Raw genomic sequence first — 22,530 nt, 5'->3', positions numbered from 1 at the left:
AAGGGTTTTTTGAAATTCATTGAATTACTACAATTAATTTATTTGCTCTATCTTGCATATCGAGCAATTCTTATTTAGATGGGATAGTACTTATAGAATATTACTGCCAGTAATATTTTGTATTTTATAATCACAGGTTTCCATACCAACTGATTGTTAAATAAAATTATTCTGAAGTATGTATGTATATATATATATATCCTTTCCCGACATGGGTAGGATTCAAAAACTGTCCTCTTTTTCGTACGATCTATGACTTTTTCTTTTCTTGCATTTTTACTTCAATTATCCTGAAGATGTCCTCTGAAATAAGGATGAAACGTTGATTGTTTTAATAATTTCATTCGGTTTTTCTATTTTTCTCAAAGCATATATATATATATATATATATATATATATATATATATATATACACACATATTTAAGAACAAATAGTTAATAAAACATGTTAAAAAACACTTTGAAAAAGAGTTAAAAACATATTTAATTTTAAAAAGGAAACACTAAGTAAGTGGATAGTTCTTAATCAGCGGAGTTTCAAAGAACTACTTTCCTTCTCATCAGAGGGTAGGATTTAGCAAAATGCGGGAAAAGTATTTTATGAAACTACAAGTAAGTCATAGATCTTACTTGATAAGAAAAAATGAAACAGAGGGAATAGGGTAAATAAAAAAGTGATTTCATGTGAATGGATAGTCTGGTGAAAGGTAAAGTATCCAAGAGGATTGCAAATTGCATTGTTATGATGACTGAACTTATGCATTCATGACCTGAAATTTTCTTCTCTCTGTTGTACATATTGACAGTGTGACACTCTAACAAAGCAATCCCTGTCATGGACGTGTGTCAGAAGCAGAGGTGTACCATTGACTTCTTGGTAAAAGTGCATTGAGAATGGTGTTGACTATATAGAAAACTAAATTCTGGAGCACAATAGGTCGCTCGTTTTAATGGTACCAATCCTGCCTTCGTAACTCTTCAAATCTTTTTATTTAAAAAATAGGAGGTTTTATATTTGGAACAATGCTATAAAAAAAAGCATGCTTCGGACGCCTGCACACAGCCATCGTTCATCGCTGGCAAAAAGTGCATTGAGAATGGTGGTGACTATGTAGAAAAATAAATTCTGGAGCACAAAAGGTCGCTTGTTGTAATGCTACCATTCCCGTCTTCATAACTCTTCAACTTTTGGAGTTAAAAAATTGTAGACGTTATTTCTGGAATGCCCCCCCCCCCGTATTCAAATCATAAATGTAAAAAAAAAAAAAAATGAATCTTACTAGCAGAAAAACCGAACAACTCATTTTTTAAAAATGTTTATTTACAGAATGCGTTTACAAAACCTAAACGTAGATTCCATGAACAAAGCCTCTTTCTTAGAACTGCCTGTGGAACTGTCTTCCATTTTCCTGTTTTCCAGCTGATTACAATATGGTCGTCTTCAATCTAAACAAATTCTTGATGAGCTGTTCTCCTTAATTAATTCAATTTACCAGATTTACACTGCTAACGATTCCTATGATATTGTCCCATTGACTACTGTACACCCTTTAACCATTATCCTCGAGGGGCCTCTGGACCTTGATAAGTGGTGACTTCTGTCTAAAAAAAAAAAAAAAGTGAAGGTCAACTGGTGTCAATCAAAAACTGTTCCCCTTGTTTCCTCCTGCTGCTGGGATCCTTAAACTCTGATTGATCCCTCAAAGTTTTTTTTTTTTTTTCTTTCGGGTGACCGTTAGTGGGCCATAGGTTTATTTTCAGCAGTCTTTACATTACAGTCCTTACATTCCATGAGCAACGTTTCTGACAAACGGTGAAGAATGACCGTCTTCTTGTTCAGAATCCGTACTTGTGCATTGTACAACCCGCGATTTCCACAAAATTGATTCAGCTAGCTCGAAAGCTGATGGAAATAACAGGAAAAAGCCGGCCGAGCGTTCCTCAATTTTAAAAACGCTACAAAAAAAAAATAAATAAAAAAATAAAATAAATAAATAAACAAACAAAAAAACGAAAAAAACAAACAAACAAACCATTTATCTAATCACTAACTCTAAACCCCAACGCCAACCGTAAGCCCTAATCCTAACCCTAACCTAACCTTAAACATAGGCACCGCCAAAACTGGGGGGGCAGGTCAGTACTTTTTGACGGACCGTCTTTTTAAAAATCTACCAAAAATCAGGTAATTATCCGATCAATACGAAATTTTCACCGATTATTAGGAGAAGAATGAACTTTATAACAGTGTACTTATTTTTCATAAACGATATTTATATATATATATTTTTTTTTGCTTACAAAACCCCCCCTTGTTTTGAAGTGGGAACAAATATGCTTAAAATAATCATCTGAAACTGAACAAAACATATTGTGTTGTTGTAAGGGACAGAATTATAGATTAAAAAAAAAACAAACAAAAAACATTGTTTGCATACCTTATTTTGACGTCTGAATATCAGAACTTCGATTGTGTTTAATTATCCCGCTTTTGAGTTTTGAAGTGTGAAATTCGGTGAATATGTTAAGTAAAATAATTAATTTAAGTTAAGCAAAAAAAAAAAAAAAATTTTTATATTTATACGAAAAAAGCCATTTTAAAATTTTTGATAAATAAATTAACAATTTTTTTTTAGCGAGCCGAATAATGCATGACCATTATTAAACAGAGCATGCTTTGAATAATCGATACAAAAAAAAAAAATTCGATAAATATTGTGCCCTTTGTGTTAAAAATAGCATCATTTTTTTCGATCTCGTTTGAAAACGTTTGCCGCCTTTCGACTACGGTGGACCAAACGCGCTGAAATAATTTTTTTTTATTCTGCTTTAAATTGCCCCCTCCCCCCATTTTGGGGAGCCTGCCCCCCACACACATACACATTAAAAACCAAACTCATACAAATGGTCACCCATCTGGTACTGGCCAGCCTCAGCTTAATAATACATTGAAATTTTCGTCACTGAAAAATAAGTTTTTTTGGCCTGTTTGGTCTTCCATAGTTTTCGTCTCAATCAAAAGAAAACGTAAACAGAGTCGATCTGAACTCTACGCGACGCGAAATGTCTGGTTACCTATATGAATAAGTGGAATTATTTGAAATTCAGGTACTTATATTATAATATTTTTGCATATTCTCTTAGAAAATCATCCTAAATCTTAGTTAGACAATAAATGAATAAATAAATTATTTCAAAAACCCTTTTTTTTAAATATTTAAGTACGTTATTTGTGCAAGACAAAAAATATCAATTGTTAACTTTTTGGGAAAATTTAACATTTAAAATTGAATTAAAAATAGTAGAAAAAGTTTTACATTATTCTGTTTTCTATATGATAAAATTCAGAGTTTTATCTTTCTGGAAAAAAAAAAGTTACTCAGAAATAATGGATTGTAATAAATGTAATTTAGTTTTAAAAAACAACAACAACTTGATTTTGCGGCCATTTTTGGCGGTGCCTACTTAAACACTAACCCATTCGACTAAAATTAAATTTTTCTTTCTTCCAATTTATGTATAAGTCGTCTGCTTAGATTCATATTAGCTAGAAATTGACACTGCGTTCGTTCCTCATATTGCGATTGGCATTTTCCAGTTATTGTCGCCAGCTGTCAGGCGAACCCGAGTAATTTTGTGGAAATTGTGGGTCGTATAATGCATAATCACTTCACAATTTATACATCTAACACTTATCGGTAACTAGTTTTTGACCTTGAAGTCTTTTTGTTTTATTTTGGTTTTTTTTGTAACTCCTTATAGTAAATGGCTTCGTACCTTGTCTGGGGCGACTTCTATTTAACCTACTTAAAGTAATCATGTTTAAATGTTTGTCATTGTAGCGAGGCAGCATCGGGTCGTTCTCGTTTGTCAGAAGCCTGTCCACCATTAACATAAAATTCAAACCAGAACGAGTTGCCGCCCAAGAAAATTTAATTGAAACTTCCACTTCCGATGTTGAGCCGACTCCACTGCAAGCAGCTTTGAAGATCGAAGAAGAAATCGGGTAAGGAACGTGAATACGGAATATGTTTTTACAATTTCTTCAATTCACCATCATGTGGGAAGAAAAAATGTATAAAATTGTGAGGATGGCGTCTATCGCCGCAATATTAATTTTCAACAACTAAATATTCGGTTATTTTCATAATATTGCGTTATAATTTGGTTTATAAATGTATTTCATACGTATTTTATTAAAAAAAAAAACTTATATTTCTTTGGTGTTATTGTCATAGCGTTTCGATCGATTTTCGAGTATGTCTTATCAAATTCGAGAATCTTTATGATGAACCCGGGAATTTGTATGGAATTTTGAACTGAACCTTTTATTTAATCAAGGAAAATAGAGTGTTTTCATTCTGTCAGCCATGACTGGGTAGAACTCTTAAATGATTCTTAATTATATTCTTAGTATCGTCTGTACTGTCAACTTAAAACTGAGAATCATTCAACACTTTATCCCTTGCACTATGGGTGGACGTCTCATTATGGAAATAGATTGAAGGTGGAGAGTTGTCTGAGTTGCTATTTGTTACTTCAATTCCCCTAAATATTTAGTATCATCTGGCGTTTCTATATTTCTAACTTTCGTGTGACGGGAGAAAAAACCCTTATATATATATATATATCTATCTATCTATCTATATTTTTATAAAGTAATAGGGTTCGTGTGTTTCTGTCTGTGTGTACAGCTCTCCATCATCAACGAAATATAAAGGAGGTAAGAGGGTAGATCTCTCCTGGTAGAGAAACATTAGAACCCATTTTAGGATGTTTCTGTTATAGGAGATATAAGAATCTTTGCCTAATTTCTTTATATACTAGTCTACAAACCACCCCCGTATCGAATGACTTATGCTCATTTGCATATCACATTATATTAAATCTCTTTAACTAATTACCTCGACCTTATTACATATTGGAAATATTCTAATCATTTCAACTGTACTATTTACAAAATCTATTTAACATTTAATTATTTAATATATTTTCATTTAATTTTATATTCGATTTATTTCACTTTACGTATATTATCAAAACAATTCATTTGCGAGGAAAGCTTTATGTTTTGGGATTGTATTGAAAATGTAATGGAAATTTCAATTTCGTTCCGTTTTAATCTTTTATATTTTACTTGCCAATATTATTGAAAGAATACAATTCAACTATCGTAATTTTATATAAATAAACAAAAACAAATATTTTAAAATAAAACTTTATTAAAAAAGAAATAATTTTATTTTTAAATGAAAAAAATCAATTTAGTAAAATAATTGTATTAAACACCCCCAGCCTTGTCAGCAAACCTGTAAACCTATAAAAGTTAACATTTCGAATGTAAACAGTGATTTTTCGATTTTGTTAGCGCTTGCTTGCCGCAATTAAAGACAATTAAAACGGAACTAACTTTATTTCCATTCTATTTTTTAAACAACCCCCAAAACATAACGCTCTCTTCCAGTTATAGCCAATTTTTTTTTAATTAAATAAAACAGGTCAAAATAAACAGATAAGCGCATTTTCTTTTACATTTTTCTTACAACCAACGTTGTCATTTTAACCAACTGCAGGATACCGTTACTTTTGTGGGGTTGTTTTGAAAATGGCACCGAGATTATAATTTCGTTCCAATTTAATCTTTCTGGTCGAGCCTATTTCGAAAGCCTGTCTTATCATAGATTTGAACTACAAATAATTTATTACATTTTGATTATTACTATCTTAAGACTTAAAGCTTATATTTATTTCATTTTTCTATTTATATATTGAATTAGTTATTTCCAGTCTTATTTAAACTTAGTGCTTTCTTTAAACCGGATGAACCTTTTATAAAAATATGAGTTTAACGTAAAGAACACGAACAAGGTTTTATTCAACTGAATTTCTTCCAGTTTACTAACAAAATATATAAATTTAAAAGAGATATAAATAATAAAATAAAAAGGTTATGTAATTTAAAAGAAATACACGTACTCACAAAAGCAGAACTTTTTTTACACATTTTTTTCTTTAAAACCATAACAATGAGACTAACAATTACCTAGATCTTAGTAATTATTTGTTTTAATAGAACTATTTTAATTGTACTGTTTACTTAGTTAACCTAAGTTGGTATTACATTTATTTTACATTTACTTTTTTTTTTTAATTATTACTTTTAGACTGTGACGTTTACACCCGGAAGTAATGAGTCACACGTAGGTCGCTTTTATTCATTCCTTTTGGTCAAGATCAAAGTGTAGTATCTGTTCTTCAGATGCTGCACTTCATTTTCTTGTTCTCTTTCGGTGGAGGAGAAATCCTTCACGACTGAGACAATTTTTATTTTTGTACCTTTTCTCCACGTTAAAAAACGACCCTGGTGTCTAACTCTGTCCCGTGGGGAGGCATAGTAAATAGGTACAATATAATTGTTTATAATTGTACTATTCAGAAATATTATTTATAGTTCGTCCATTTCAGTTAGTATACATTTCCTTTACGCTTAATTAATTTACAATCATTAATATCGTTAAACAATTCCGTTTAAAACCGAAATTATGCCACCCAAACGAAGTAGAAACGAAAGTGAGGAAGAAAGAATGGAAAGATTGGAAGCTAATAGACTAAGAGTTGCTGCAATTCGCTCCAATGAAAACAATCCAGATAGAGAAAGACGTCTAGAACTTAACAGGATACGTCAAAGAGAAAGGAGAGCAAGACTGTCAGATTTGGAAAGAGAAACCCAACGTGAAGCTGACAGAACTAGACATGCTGTAAGGCGGTTAAATTCATCACAAGATGAAATTCAAGAAAGGCAAAGATATGCACTGGAAAGAGAAGCAATATTACGATCGAATGAATTATATGAGGTAAGTAGACGTACACAAGGTCAGTTGAGAGTAGCTCAACGACATCAGAATGAATCGGAAACCCAACGAAGCTTTCGCCTATACCAAGGGCAACAACGAGAGGCTGCATGGAGAGAGAGTATGACTTTGTCCCAGCAATTGACAGAAAACGAGGCAGCTAGACAACGAATGACTGCTTTGAGACACCATGAAATAGAACACTGCAATAGAAAAGGATTGCTCTACAACAAAAATGACTCTCTCACTACAGCTGATATAGGAAAAATGGACAAAGTATGTCAACATTGCTCAGCTGTAAAATTTAAAGGAGAACCCCCTGGTTGTTGTTGTTCTTCTGGCAAAGTTGTGCTTGATAGCTTTCCACCACTGCCTCAGTTGCTTCAAGATTTGCTCTCCGGCAATGGTCCCATCTCTAAAGATTTTCTGCAAAATCTACGCAGTTATAACAATTGTTTTGCAATGACATCATTTGGTCACAAAATTGTGGCAGTACATGGGTGGAATCCTTCTTTTAGAATTCGAGGCCAGGTTTGCCACCAGATTGGGAGTCTTTTACCACCTGAAGATGAAACAGCAAAGTTTATTCAAGTCTACTTCTTGGATAGTCTGGAAGAGGAACTACATAATCGGGGACGTGACAGTAGACTCAATAGAGACATTCTCCAAAGTCTGACTGAATTTTTACATGAGAACAACAGCTTCATTTGTCAGCTGAAAACAACAAAGGAGAGGATTGAAGAAGAACACTTGGTAGAACATAAAGTTGTCATAAGGGAAGACCGAAGGCCGCAAGAAGAGCATCCACGGCGATTCAATGCTCCAACAACAACGTATGAGATTGGAATATTAATGGAGAATGAACCAACAGCTAACCGGGATATTGTCTTGCGTTTTAGAAATGATACATTAAAATGGATCTCCGAACTACATCCCCTCTACGATACTTTAATGTACCCGTTAATGTACCCCTATGGTTCTCCATCTTACAACATCTACATGAAGGCATCCAATGGGCGAAAAGTTACCCAACAGCAATTTTATTCGTACCATTTAATGACTCGGCCTGGAAACTATTTTCTCTGGTACCGAAGGCTATTTCAACAATGGCTGGTGGATGTGTACTGCAAGATTGAAACAGAACGTTTACAGTTCCTGAGGCGTGAGCAACAGACCCTGAGAGCTGACAATTATAGCAACTTGAGAGATTCAATTCTTAGGGAGGATGGGAATCCAGAACAGTTTGGTCAACGAGTTGTTCTTCTGGCAACTTATACAGGAGGCCCTCGATACATGTTTGAGCGTCAAAGTGATGCCATGGCATATGTTCGGCGAATGGGCCGAGCCGACCTCTTCATCACGTTCACAACAAATCCAAAGTGGACAGAAATTACAGAAAATTGTCTTCAAGGGCAAGACCCTCAGGATCGTCCAGATATTGTTGCCAGGGTTTTCAGGCAGAAGCTAAAAAAGTTACTTGAATTTATTAAAAAGGGAGGATTTGGCAGGTTGAGGGCTTTCCTGTACAGTATTGAATATCAAAAAAGAGGACTGCCGCATGCACACATCCTCACCTGGCAGGCCCCAGAGGACAAACTTCTACCAGAAAAAATGGATCTCTGCATATCTGCAGAGATCCCTGACAAAGAGGAAGATCCTGATCTTCATGCTAAAGTGATGGCACATATGGTGCATGGACCTTGTGGACCATTTAATCCAAAGTGTCCATGTACGATTGACAACAAATGTTCCAAAAAATACCCAAAAGAATTTCTTCAGTGTACCGAGCAAGGCCAAGACTCTTACCCCAAGTACAGGCGAAGAAAACCAGAAGATGGAGGCCAGACTGGTACAATAAGGATGAAGAGAAATGGTCGGTATGTTAATCAAGAAATAACAAACCAGTGGATTGTTCCGTACAACAAGGTCCTCCTTCAGCAGTTCAACGCTCACATTAACGTAGAAATTTGCAGCTCGATCCAAAGCATCAAATATGTCCTCAAATACGTGAATAAAGGATGTGATCAAGCAGTGTTTGAACTACAAAGAACTGATGGAGCAGCTAACCAACAAGGCCAAGTACAAAGTCACATTGTGGATGAGATCCAGCAGTTCCAGAATGCAAGGTATGTCGGCAGTTCAGAGGCGGCCTGGAGGATATTGGAACATCCCATCCATGAACATTTCCCCCCAATTGTACAACTTTCTGTTCATCTTGAAAATGGGCAGCATGTCATGTTCTCAGCTGATACTGCTCTGGAACGAACCCAAGGTCCACCGCCTGCCACAACTTTGACAGCATTTTTTCAACTCTGCCATGAGGATGACTTTGCAAGGGGTCTCAAATACGTAGAAGTCCCTGAGTTTTACACTTGGAACAAATCGACAAAGAAATGGATGAGAAGAATGCGTGGGGTACAAGTTGAAGGTACTGAAAATGATGATGTATGGAAGGCACCATGCATTGGGAGAATCTACACGATTAGTCCAAAAGCAGGGGAGTGTTATTTCTTACGCCTGTTGCTCAATGAGGTTGCTGGTCCAACTTCATTTCAAAATTTGCGAGCATACAATGGTCAGGTGTTTGAAACATACAGAGCAGCGTGCCTTGCTCGAGGCCTTCTAGAAAATGACCATCACTTGCATCAAGCAGTAGGAGAGGCAAGTGCCACTCAATCACCTTCAAATTTGCGAAGCCTATTTGTGATAATTTTAACAGCCTGTGAGCCAAGAAATCCTCTTGAGATCTGGATGGCTTTTCGTGATGTAATATCTGAAGACATTCTTCACAGATACAGGCAAGAAGTTAACAATCCAGAAGCAGATTTTAATGAGGACATCTACAATAAAACTCTTTGTCTAATTGAAGAAAAAGTTCTCCTTATGTGCGGTCAACCATTGGCAAGCTATGGATTACCTGCACCAACGCAAGGGAGAGATGAAAGACTCGCGAGAGAGTATCAATGTGAAGTTACTTATAATCTTGAAGAACTTTCCCTACAAGCAAAAAATATGCAAGAAAAACTGACCGATTCTCAAAGAGAAGTTTACAATTCATTCATGGCAATGTTGGAAGCACAAGGTGAAATGAACAAAAACATGATGTTTCTTGATGCTCCAGGTGGTACGGGCAAGACTTTTGTAATCAATTTGATCCTTGCAAAGATTAGATCCATGAGAAAGATTGTGCTTGCAACAGCATCCAGTGGCATTGCTGCTACTCTACTACAAGGTGGCCGCACTCTTCACAGCACTTTTAAAGTACCCTTGGATACTCATCGAATGGATCAGCCAGTTTGCAAAATTACTGGTAACTCAGCCTTGGCAAATGTAATTAGAGACACCTCTGCAATCATTGTAGACGAAGCCCCAATGACGCACAAGAGTGCTTATGAAGCAATTGACCGAACACTGCAAGACATCACAGGAAACAAGAATCCCATGGGTGGCATTCCAACCTTATTTTGCGGTGATTTCCGTCAAATCCTCCCAGTGGTTAAAAATGGCACAAGGGCTAACATTGTCAATGCAAGTTTGAAACAATCCTATCTCTGGAGGCACGTTATAGTGAAGAGACTGACTACTAATATGAGAGCCTATATCTCTGATAACACAGCTACAGCAGACTTCTCAAAATTGCTTCTCCAAATCGGTAATGGTCAGTTTCCTATCACTTCTTCACCTGACACAATTAAGATTCCAACTGCGCTTGGTAAATGTGTCGGTAATCAGAAGCAACTGAAAGACAAAGTGTACCCAGACCTGCAAAACAATGGAAAATCACCGGATTGGCTTGCTGAGAGAGCTATTATTTCGCCATTAAACAGCAATGTGAATCATTTGAACAATTCAATAATGAATGAATTTCCAGGAGACACAAAGCAATACAAGTCAGTTGATTCGGCTACTAATGAATATGAAGCTGTTCACTACCCTGTGGAGTTTTTAAACTCTTTGGAGATATCTGGAATGCCTCCACACATTTTAAATCTCAAAATTGGATCGCCAATCATGATTCTTCGATCCTTGGAACCGCCAAAAACAACAAACGGAACCAGATGTGTTATCACCAGATTGCACACCAATGTACTTGAGGCCACCATTTCCTGTGGTCCCTACAAAGGCGAAACCGTTCTACTGCCAAGGATCCCCTTAGTTCCATCGGACTCAGAACTTCCATTTAAATTCCGGAGACTCCAATTTCCTGTGAAGGTGTGTTTTGCAATGAGCATAAACAAAAGTCAAGGTCAGACATTTAACACCATTGGCGTAGACTTGACATCAGACTGCTTCAGTCACGGTATGTTCTACGTCTCCATCAGCCGGACAGGAAGTTCAGAAAAACTCTACATTCTGGCTCCAAATCAAAGCAGCAGAAATGTAGTTTACCCTGAGGCTCTTCAGTGAAAAGTTCGAGAAATGGATATGAGGAAAAACTGACATGATCTGATTGTGGTAAGTTTTTAGTATTGAATGTGCAAGATAAAATTTAAGCAAGAGTTGAAAATTACTTCAATGAAAAATTTACTATGTAACATCAAGTAACCTTCCTTTTTGATGAAAATGTTTTGTGAAGTTCCTGATTGAATTTCAGTCACTACAAGAGGTAGTTAAAATGTTAATCACCTTATGCAATCGTTGCTCTTACAACATCAACTTACTGGAAAGGTGCCCACAGATTTTGGTACCCGAGTGCACAACAAAGCTCCGTGCGAAGCACGGGTATCTTTGCTAGTATATTTATAAAGTAATAGGGTTCGTGTGTTTCTGTCTGTGTGTACAGCTCTCCATCATCAACGAAATATAAAGGAGGTAAGAGGGTAGATCTCTCCTGGTAGAGAAACATTAGAACCCATTTTAGGATGTTTCTGTTATAGGAGACATAAGAATCTTTGCCTAATTTCTTTATATACTAGTCTACAAACCACCCCCATATCGAATGACTTATGCTCATTTGCATATCACATTATATTAAATCTCTTTAACTAATTACCTCGACCTTATTACATATTGGAAATATTCTAATCATTTCAACTGTACTATTTACAAAATCTATTTAACATTTAATTATTTAATATATTTTCATTTAATTTTATATTCGATTTATTTCACTTTACGTATATTATCAAAACAATTCATTGGCGAGGAAAGCTTTATGTTTTGGGATTGTATTGAAAATGTAATGGAAATTTCAATTTCGTTCCGTTTTAATCTTTTATATTTTACTTGCCAATATAATTGAAAGAATACAATTCAACTATCGTAATTTTATATAAATAAACAAAAACAAATATTTTAAAATAAAACTTTATTAAAAAAGAAATAATTTTATTTTTAAATGAAAAAAATCAATTTAGTAAAATAATTGTATTAAACACCCCCAGCCTTGTCAGCAAACCTGTAAACCTATAAAAGTTAACATCTCGAATGTAAACAGTGATTTTTCGATTTTGTTAGCGCTTGCCGCAATTAAAGACAATTAAAACGGAACTAACTTTATTTCCATTTTATTTTTTAAACAACCCCCAAAACATAACGCTCTCTTCCAGTTATAGCCATTTTTTTTTTAATTAAATAAAACAGGTCAAAATAAACAGATAAGCGCATTTTCTTTTACATTTTTCTTACAACCATTGTCATTTAACCAACTGCAGGATACCGTTACTTTTGTGGGGTTGTTTTGAAAATGGCACGGAGATTATAATTTCGTTCCAATTTAATCTTTCTGGTCGAGCCTATTTCGAAAGCCTGTCTTATCATAGATTTGAACTACAAATAATTTTTTACATTTTGATTATTACTATCTTAAGACTTAAAGCTTATATTTATTTCATTTTTCTATTTATATATTGAATTAGTTATTTCCAGTCTTATTTAAACTTAGTGCTTTCTTTAAACCGGATGAACCTTTTATAAAAATATGAGTTTAACGTAAAGAACACGAACAAGGTTTTATTCAACTGAATTTCTTCCAGTTTACTAACAAAATATATAAATTTAAAAGAGATATAAATAATAAAATAAAAAGGTTATGTAATTTAAAAGAAATACACGTACTCACAAAAGCAGAACTTTTTTTACACATTTTTTTCTTTAAAACCATAACAATGAGACTAACAATTACCTAGATCTTAGTAATTATTTGTTTTAATAGAACTGTTTTAATTGTACTGTTTACTTAGTTAACCTAAGTTGGTATTACATTTATTTTACATTTACTTTTTTTTTAATTATTACTTTTAGACTGTGACGTTTACACCCGGAAGTAATGAGTCACACGTAGGTCGCTTTTATTCATTCCTTTTGGTCAAGATCAAAGTGTAGTATCTGTTCTTCAGATGCTGCACTTCATTTTCTTGTTCTCTTTCGGTGGAGGAGAAATCCTTCACGACTGAGACAATTTTTATTTTTGTACCTTTTCTCCACGTTAAAAAACGACCCTGGTGTCTAACTCTGTCCCGTGGGGAGGCATAGTAAATAGGTACAATATAATTGTTTATAATTGTACTATTCAGAAATATTATTTATAGTTCGTCCATTTCAGTTAGTATACATTTCCTTTACGCTTAATTAATTTACAATCATTAATATCGTTAAACAATTCCGTTTAAAACCGAAATTATGCCACCCAAACGAAGTAGAAACGAAAGTGAGGAAGAAAGAATGGAAAGATTGGAAGCTAATAGACTAAGAGTTGCTGCAATTCGCTCCAATGAAAACAATTCAGATAGAGAAAGACGTCTAGAACTTAACAGGATACGTCAAAGAGAAAGGAGAGCAAGACTGTCAGATTTGGAAAGAGAAACCCAACGTGAAGCTGACAGAACTAGACATGCTGTAAGGCGGTTAAATTCATCACAAGATGAAATTCAAGAAAGGCAAAGATATGCACTGGAAAGAGAAGCAATATTACGATCGAATGAATTATATGAGGTAAGTAGACGTACACAAGGTCAGTTGAGAGTGGCTCAACGACATCAGAATGAATCGGAAACCCAACGAAGCTTTCGCCTATACCAAGGGCAACAACGAGAGGCTGCATGGAGAGAGAGTATGACTTTGCCCTAGCAATTGACAGAAAACGAGGCAGCTAGACAACGAATGACTGCTTTGAGACACCATGAAATAGAACACTGCAATAGAAAAGGATTGCTCTACAACAAAAATGACTCTCTCACTACAGCTGATATAGGAAAAATGGACAAAGTATGTCAACATTGCTCAGCTGTAAAATTTAAAGGAGAAACCCCTGGTTGTTGTTGTTCTTCTGGCAAAGTTGTGCTTGATAGCTTTCCACCACTGCCTCAGTTGCTTCAAGATTTGCTCTCCGGCAATGGTCCCATCTCTAAAGATTTTCTGCAAAATCTACGCAGTTATAACAATTGTTTTGCAATGACATCATTTGGTCACAAAATTGCGGCAGTACATGGGTGGAATCCTTCTTTTAGAATTCGAGGCCAGGTTTGCCACCAGATTGGGAGTCTTTTACCACCTGAAGATGAAACAGCAAAGTTTATTCAAGTCTACTTCTTGGATAGTCTGGAAGAGGAACTACATAATCGGGGACGTGACAGTAGACTCAATAGAGACATTCTCCAAAGTCTGACTGAATTTTTACATGAGAACAACAGCTTCATTTGTCAGCTGAAAACAACAAAGGAGAGGATTGAAGAAGAACACTTGGTAGAACATAAAGTTGTCATAAGGGAAGACCGAAGGCCGCAAGAAGAGCATCCACGGCGATTCAATGCTCCAACAACAACGTATGAGATTGGAATATTAATGGAGAATGAACCAACAGCTAACCGGGATATTGTCTTGCGTTTTAGAAATGACACATTAAAATGGATCTCCGAACTACATCCCCTCTACGATACTTTAATGTACCCGTTAATGTACCCCTATGGTTCTCCATCTTACAATATCTACATGAAGGCATCCAATGGGCGAAAAGTTACCCAACAGCAATTTTATTCGTACCATTTAATGACTCGGCCTGGAAACTATTTTCTCTGGTACCGAAGGCTATTTCAACAATGGCTGGTGGATGTGTACTGCAAGATTGAAACAGAACGTTTACAGTTCCTGAGGCGTGAGCAACAGACCCTGAGAGCTGACAATTATAGCAACTTGAGAGATTCAATTCTTAGGGAGGATGGGAATCCAGAACAGTTTGGTCAACGAGTTGTTCTTCTGGCAACTTATACAGGAGGCCCTCGATACATGTTTGAGCGTCAAAGTGATGCCATGGCATATGTTCGGCGAATGGGCCGAGCCGACCTCTTCATCACGTTCACAACAAATCCAAAGTGGACAGAAATTACAGAAAATTGTCTTCAAGGGCAAGACCCTCAGGATCGTCCAGATATTGTTGCCAGGGTTTTCAGGCAGAAGCTAAAAAAGTTACTTGAATTTATTAAAAAGGGAGGATTTGGCAGGTTGAGGGCTTTCCTGTACAGTATTGAATATCAAAAAAGAGGACTGCCGCATGCACACATCCTCACCTGGTAGGCCCCAGAGGACAAACTTCTACCAGAAAAAATGGATCTCTGCATATCTGCAGAGATCCCTGACAAAGAGGAAGATCCTGATCTTCATGCTAAAGTGATGGCACATATGGTGCATGGACCTTGTGGACCATTTAATCCAAATTGTCCATGTATGATTGACAACAAATGTTCCAAAAAATACCCAAAAGAATTTCTTCAGTGTACCGAGCAAGGCCAAGACTCTTACCCCAAGTACAGGCGAAGAAAACCAGAAGATGGAGGCCAGACTGGTACAATAAGGATGAAGAGAAATGGTCGGTATGTTAATCAAGAAATAACAAACCAGTGGATTGTTCCGTACAACAAGGTCCTCCTTCAGCAGTTCAATGCTCACATTAACGTAGAAATTTGCAGCTCGATCCAAAGCATCAAATATGTCCTCAAATACGTGAATAAAGGATGTGATCAAGCAGTGTTTGAACTACAAAGAACTGATGGAGCAGCTAACCAACAAGGCCAAGTACAAAGTCACATTGTGGATGAGATCCAGCAGTTCCAGAATGCAAGGTATGTCGGCAGTTCAGAGGCGGCCTGGAGGATATTGGAACATCCCATCCATGAATATTTCCCCCAAATTGTACAACTTTCTGTTCATTTTGAAAATGGGCAGCGTGTCATGTTCTCAGCTGATACTGCTCTGGAACGAGCCCAAGGTCCACCGCCTGCCACAACTTTGACAGCATTTTTTCAACTCTGCCATGAGGATGACTTTGCAAGGAGTCTCAAATACGTAGAAGTCCCTGAGTTTTACACTTGGAACAAATCGACAAAGAAATGGATGAGAAGAATGCGTGGGGTACAAGTTGAAGGTACTGAAAATGATGATGTATGGAAGGCACCATGCATTGGGAGAATCTACACGATTAGTCCAAAAGCAGGGGAGTGTTATTTCTTACGCCTGTTGCTCAATGAGGTTGCTGGTCCAACTTCATTTCAAAATTTGCGAGCATACAATGGTCAGGTGTTTGAAACATACAGAGCAGCGTGCCTTGCTCGAGGCCTTCTAGAAAATGACCATCACTTGCATCAAGCAGTAGGAGAGGCAAGTGCCACTCAATCACCTTCAAATTTGCGAAGCCTATTTGTGATAATTTTAACAGCCTGTGAGCCAAGAAATCCTCTTGAGATCTGGATGGCTTTTCGTGATGTAATATCTGAAGACATTCTTCACAGATACAGGCAAGAAGTTAACAATCCAGAAGCAGATTTTAATGAGGACATCTACAATAAAACTCTTTGTCTAATTGAAGAAAAAGTTCTCCTTATGTGCGGTCAACCATTGGCAAGCTATGGATTACCTGCACCAACGCAAGGGAGAGATGAAAGACTCGCGAGAGAGTATCAACGTGAAGTTACTTATAATCTTGAAGAACTTTCCCTACAAGCAGAAAATATGCAAGAAAAACTGACCGATTCTCAAAGAGAAGTTTACAATTCATTCATGGCAATGTTGGAAGCACAAGGTGAAATGAACAAAAACATAATGTTTCTTGATGCTCCAGGTGGTACGGTCAAGACTTTTGTAATCAATTTGATCCTTGCAAAGATTAGATCCATGAGAAAGATTGTGCTTGCAACAGCATCCAGTGGCATTGCTGCTACTCTACTACAAGGTGGCCGCACTCTTCACAGCACTTTTAAAGTACCCTTGGATACTCATCGAATGGATCAGCCAGTTTGCAAAATTACTGGTAACTCAGCCTTGGCAAATGTAATTAGAGACACCTCTGCAATCATTGTAGACGAAGCCCCAATGACGCACAAGAGTGCTTATGAAGCAATTGACCGAACACTGCAAGACATCACAGGAAACAAGAATCCCATAGGTGGCATTCCAACCTTATTTTGCGGTGATTTCCGTCAAATCCTCCCAGTGGTTAAAAATGGCACAAGGGCTAACATTGTCAATGCAAGTTTGAAACAATCCTATCTCTGGAGGCACGTTATAGTGAAGAGACTGACTACTAATATGAGAGCCTATATCTCTGATAACACAGCTGCAGCAGACTTCTCAAAATTGCTTCTCCAAATCGGTAATGGTCAGTTTCCTATCACTTCTTCACCTGACACAATTAAGATTCCAACTGTGCTTGGTAAATGTGTCGGTAATCAGAAGCAACTGAAAGACAAAGTGTACCCAGAGCTGCAAAACAATGGAAAATCACCGGATTGGCTTGCTGAGAGGGCTATTATTTCGCCATTAAACAGCAATGTGAATCATTTGAACAATTCAATAATTGGTGAATTTCCAGGAGACACAAAGCAATACAAGTCAGTTGATTCGGCTACTAATGAATATGGAGCTGTTCACTACCCTGTGGAGTTTTTAAACTCTTTGGAGATATCTGGAATGCCTCCACACATTTTAAATCTCAAAATTGGATCGCCAATCATGATTCTTCGATCCTTGGAACCGCCAAAAACAACAAACGGAACCAGATGTGTTATCACCAGATTGCACACCAATGTACTTGAGGCCACCATTTCCTGTGGTCCCTACAAAGGCGAAACCGTTCTACTGCCAAGGATCCCCTTAGTTCCATCGGACTCAGAACTTCCATTTAAATTCCGGAGACTCCAATTTCCTGTGAAGGTGTGTTTTGCAATGAGCATAAACAAAAGTCAAGGTCAGACATTTAACACCATTGGCGTAGACTTGACATCAGACTGCTTCAGTCACGGTATGTTCTACGTCTCCATCAGCCGGACAGGAAGTTCAGAAAAACTCTACATTCTGGCTCCAAATCAAAGCAGCAGAAATGTAGTTTACCCTGAGGCTCTTCAGTGAAAAGTTCGAGAAATGGATATGAGGAAAAACTGACATGATCTGATTGTGGTAAGTTTTTAGTATTGAATGTGCAAGATAAAATTTAAGCAAGAGTTGAAAATTACTTCAATGAAAAATTTACTATGTAACATCAAGTAACCTTCCTTTTTGATGAAAATGTTTTGTGAAGTTCCTGATTGAATTTCAGTCACTACAAGAGGTAGTTAAAATGTTAATCACCTTATGCAATCGTTGCTCTTACAACATCAACTTACTGGAAAGGTGCCCACAGATTTTGGTACCCGAGTGCGCAACAAAGCTCCGTGCGAAGCACGGGTATCTTTGCTAGTATATATATATATATATATATATATATATATATATATATATATGAATAAAAAGGAATACGAAAAGTATAAAAGCTTATCTTTATTCGTTTTCATTCATATATATATATATATATATATATATATATATATATATATATATATATATATATATATATATATATATATATATATACTAGCAAAAGTAGCCATCGTTGACGGGGTTCAAAAACAGCCTACAGAAAATGGACAGTGAGCGACGAGAACACGCATAGGCGACAAAGGACCGGGAAAAGGCGTGTCCCAGATGAATGTTTGGCCCTGTGGTGACGAGAGACTTTTAAGACCGTGTCGAGACGGCAGTTTTTTCTGAACTACATGGCAGACTAAGAGACTTTTAAAGCAAGAGACAATATGTTATTTTGGAAGTACCCTGAATAAATGCGTTTTATTTGAACAGAAAAAGCTTAGTAAAATTTCTTTTCTTTTTTTGTTCCTTTGTGACTTGTCTCTGCATTTAACATCTGAGTCCAAGTGTTACCATGAACCGACACCATTAACATGTTAACATGTAACGACACCATTGAAGAAGATTAACGACTACGTTACAAAAAAGATCTGAATTTTCACAAAGTTTTCGCTACCTCTTTGCCCGCTTTGAATCTGACTAAATTAAACTAAATCTAGCCCACTTCAGCCACCCTTGTATCTACCAGCTGTGTTCTGAAATTCATAATAATCGGTTAATCAGTTTAAGGGTCAATCCTATGCACTAAAAATATATAAACATATGCACAAGCGTATCTATTATTAAACTAAAACTCTGAATTTGTTTGTAATTTTAACATTATGACGTCATTTCTAAGAAACTTTTCAAACTTAACGACTAAATCTGGAACGCTATAGGTTTAAATTTCGATTCTAACCGTAATTCTAACACCCAAGTCACACACACACACACACACACACACACACACACACACACACACATATATATATATATATATATATATATATATATATATATATATATAGATAGATAGTCATCCACATATAGTACTGTTTCACAGCTCATCAATGCTGCTAGACAGGCAACTACCTCAAGCCAGGATCGAAACCCAACCGCCCAAACGATATTTCTAGCAAACTTTTCAAACTTTTCAAACTTAACGACTAAAGCTGGAACGCTATATGTTTATGTTTCGGTTCTAACCCTAACACCAAGCCATATATATATATATATATATATATATATATATATATATATATATATATATATATATATATATATTGGGTACAATATAATGATCAATGTAATCTTGGCTCTATAATAAAAATACGAAATCTACTTGAATTGAAATATATTTAAGCGTATTTTACGACTGGGTCACATCTGTTGGGGGTATTATTATACATTGGGTACAATATAATAATCAATAGAGAATTGATTCTTTAATAATAAATGCGAAATATTCATTAAAATATCATATTAAAGTATATCTTATGACCGGGCGATGCCGAGCGACCTTTTAGTTTTAATCGCGATATTTAAATTCAAGCCTTCTAATCTTTATAGCAATGTTTAAATTCAGACACTTTTTTTTTTTTTTAATAATTAGCAGTTTAATATTAACTGTTTGATATTCTTAACTTGTAATGAAAATTGTTTTATTTTCAGGCGTCAGTATAAAAGAGATAAACTCTTGGGAAAAATCGAAACTTTAAAACAAAATTTTGATGCAAAATTGAAATTGTTACGCAACGACAAGCTTGAATTGGACGTGTTCCTCAACTATGCTGAGCTGAGGTTTGTTTCTGCGTCTTTTTGTATGTTTCTTTTTGGAGCCATCTTTCTTGTCAATATCTAACGAGTTATTTCCCTTGAATGAATATTTCGGAAGTTTAGACTATTTAAGGCAGACATGTTTTGTTTTTAGAGACAACTTTGTTGTTAATATCAGAGGAGTTACTTCCCTTGAATGAATATTTAGGAAATGGATGCTATTTAATTATATAATGATTCATTGTAGATTTTCTTCTCAGCTTATTTGAGGCAGAGGGTGGTACAAACAAGATGTGCATCTAAAAGCTCAGAACAGCATGACCATTCTTGCCAAATGAAGGCAAAATTCACAGAGAAAAAATGGAATTAGTCTAACAGGTGAAGACAAGTTTCTCGCCAATTTGGGTTCTTGTAGATGTTATTACATGCTGCCGTAGAAAGCATTGATCCTTCGTGTCTATAAACGAGTTAGCAAAAGTGTCATTGCAAGTTGCCAGATTTTACCACATTAAAATATTCTAGTATGTTGCGGACCAGGATATAATAATACTCTCTAACTCGCCACAAGAAAATAATGAAACGAATGGAATTGAAGGAAACAAAGACTCAATTGATGGATAAGATAAACGTGTCGTTTATTTAGTGCTGAAAGAATGAATGTTTTAGATATAACATGTGTTCATGTCCGCGCGAGTGTAACCATCGTTCGTTGCGGGACTGGTGTTGTAGAAAGAAAAGGAAATGTGTGTTCATCTCAAGTTCGGGTCACTATCGTTTGTTCGCGCGTAGGAAGAGAAATGAGTAATGTAATAGAACGAGAAATGGCAGTCCATCGTGTAGACAAAGAAAAGGATAGAGAGTTGACGCCAGTTAGCAGTCATCTACGCGAAGCTGTTCTCAGGGACCAGTAGTAGATAGAGAGAGAAAGAGTGAGAAGTGTACGTGCGGTCTGTTAGCTTTTTGACCCACATAGTAGCAAGCAGTGTGAGGCCGCAGTCGGTCTACGGACCGACCAGCTCAAAAGCTGGTCCTAAAAAGGGTTAGAAACAGCTTGTCTCTTCCTTTTATAGGTGTTTCCGGTGGTCTTCTGCGCATGTGTGGATTTCCTTTGAAAGGGGAAGTTACGTTGTCCTTGTGTGCGTACGTGTGCGCGTGTGTGTGTACATGTGTGTACGTTAGCGTGTGTGTATATATACGCGTGAATGTGAGTGTATGTACGCGAACGTGAATATATGTACGTGTGTGGACGTGGGCGCGTATGTTTGTGTGTGCGTATGTATGCGACAAGTAATATAGCTTGAAATGTGAACGCGTGTTTTTGTGTGGGACTAGAAAAGGCTCGCCCAGGATGTACGCAAGTATTTCCTAGTATTTGGAAACAGCTTTCATGGTATTACTATAACTTTATGTTATATAGCCGAGGCCATATAGCGAGTATATATAAACGAGGACCACAACGATAGATGCTTATATGGTCGTCTGTATAATGTTGTATATATGTGTGTGTCTATTTTCACACACACACACACACACACACACACACACATACACACACACACACACACACACATACACACACACACACACACACGTACATACATATCGTTAGATTCTTGCGAGATTCTGCCACTCTGATGTGTCGTAGATTATCCACGTGTCAGTAGATATTTATAGTCTAACCATTATATATATACATATATATATATCTATAAGTATACACATATGTATATAAACATGCGTACATATATATACATATGTATATAAACATGTGTACATATATATATATGTATGTATATATATACATATATATATATACATTTATTTTAATTAATGATATATATATATGTATATATGTATATGCATATATATGTATATATAGTCATCCACATACAGTACTGTTTCGCTGTTTCACAGCTCATCTGTGCGGCTAGACAGGCAATTGCCTCAAGCCAGGATCGAAACATGACCGCCCAAATGACAGTCAAGGCCTCTCACCATTACGATATACGGCTGCTGCTATGTGGGTAATGAATTTAGCGATGCCTCCACTCGATTTGTTTACACTAAGAGCGTCGCTTTATACGCTACTGGCAGTTTGTATATCACTTGCCGAAATGCTCAACCCAAGATAGGGAGCATTATATATATTGCTGCATTTTTCTAGATGATTGCTCTCACACTGCAGTCCAGCCGCAGATTTGCACCCCCACACACAAACCTTCAACAACAGTTCAACAAACGGGAGGAATAAAAT

At 36.3% G+C, this 22,530-nt stretch overlaps 1 protein-coding gene across 1 annotated transcript in view; it reads left to right on the top strand.

Moving 5' to 3' along the window:
- The window catches only part of LOC145248852 (cilia- and flagella-associated protein 44-like), a 228,307-nt gene that overhangs the window by 154,490 nt on the left and 51,287 nt on the right, over nucleotides 1-22,530 (top strand). Inside the window, exons 25-26 of the mRNA XM_080110575.1 lie at nucleotides 3,843-4,006; nucleotides 20,172-20,300. Coding sequence (XP_079966701.1) covers nucleotides 3,843-4,006; nucleotides 20,172-20,300 — 293 coding nt within the window. The remainder of the gene's footprint in view (nucleotides 1-3,842; nucleotides 4,007-20,171; nucleotides 20,301-22,530) is intronic.

Source organism: Euprymna scolopes, chromosome 27 (assembly GCF_053919585.1).
Source record: "Euprymna scolopes isolate OS-2025 chromosome 27, ASM5391958v1, whole genome shotgun sequence".
Classification (NCBI taxonomy): domain Eukaryota; kingdom Metazoa; phylum Mollusca; class Cephalopoda; order Sepiida; family Sepiolidae; genus Euprymna; species Euprymna scolopes.
The sequence above is the reverse complement of the archived record's forward strand: the minus strand, read 5'-3'. Positions and strand labels throughout refer to the sequence as shown.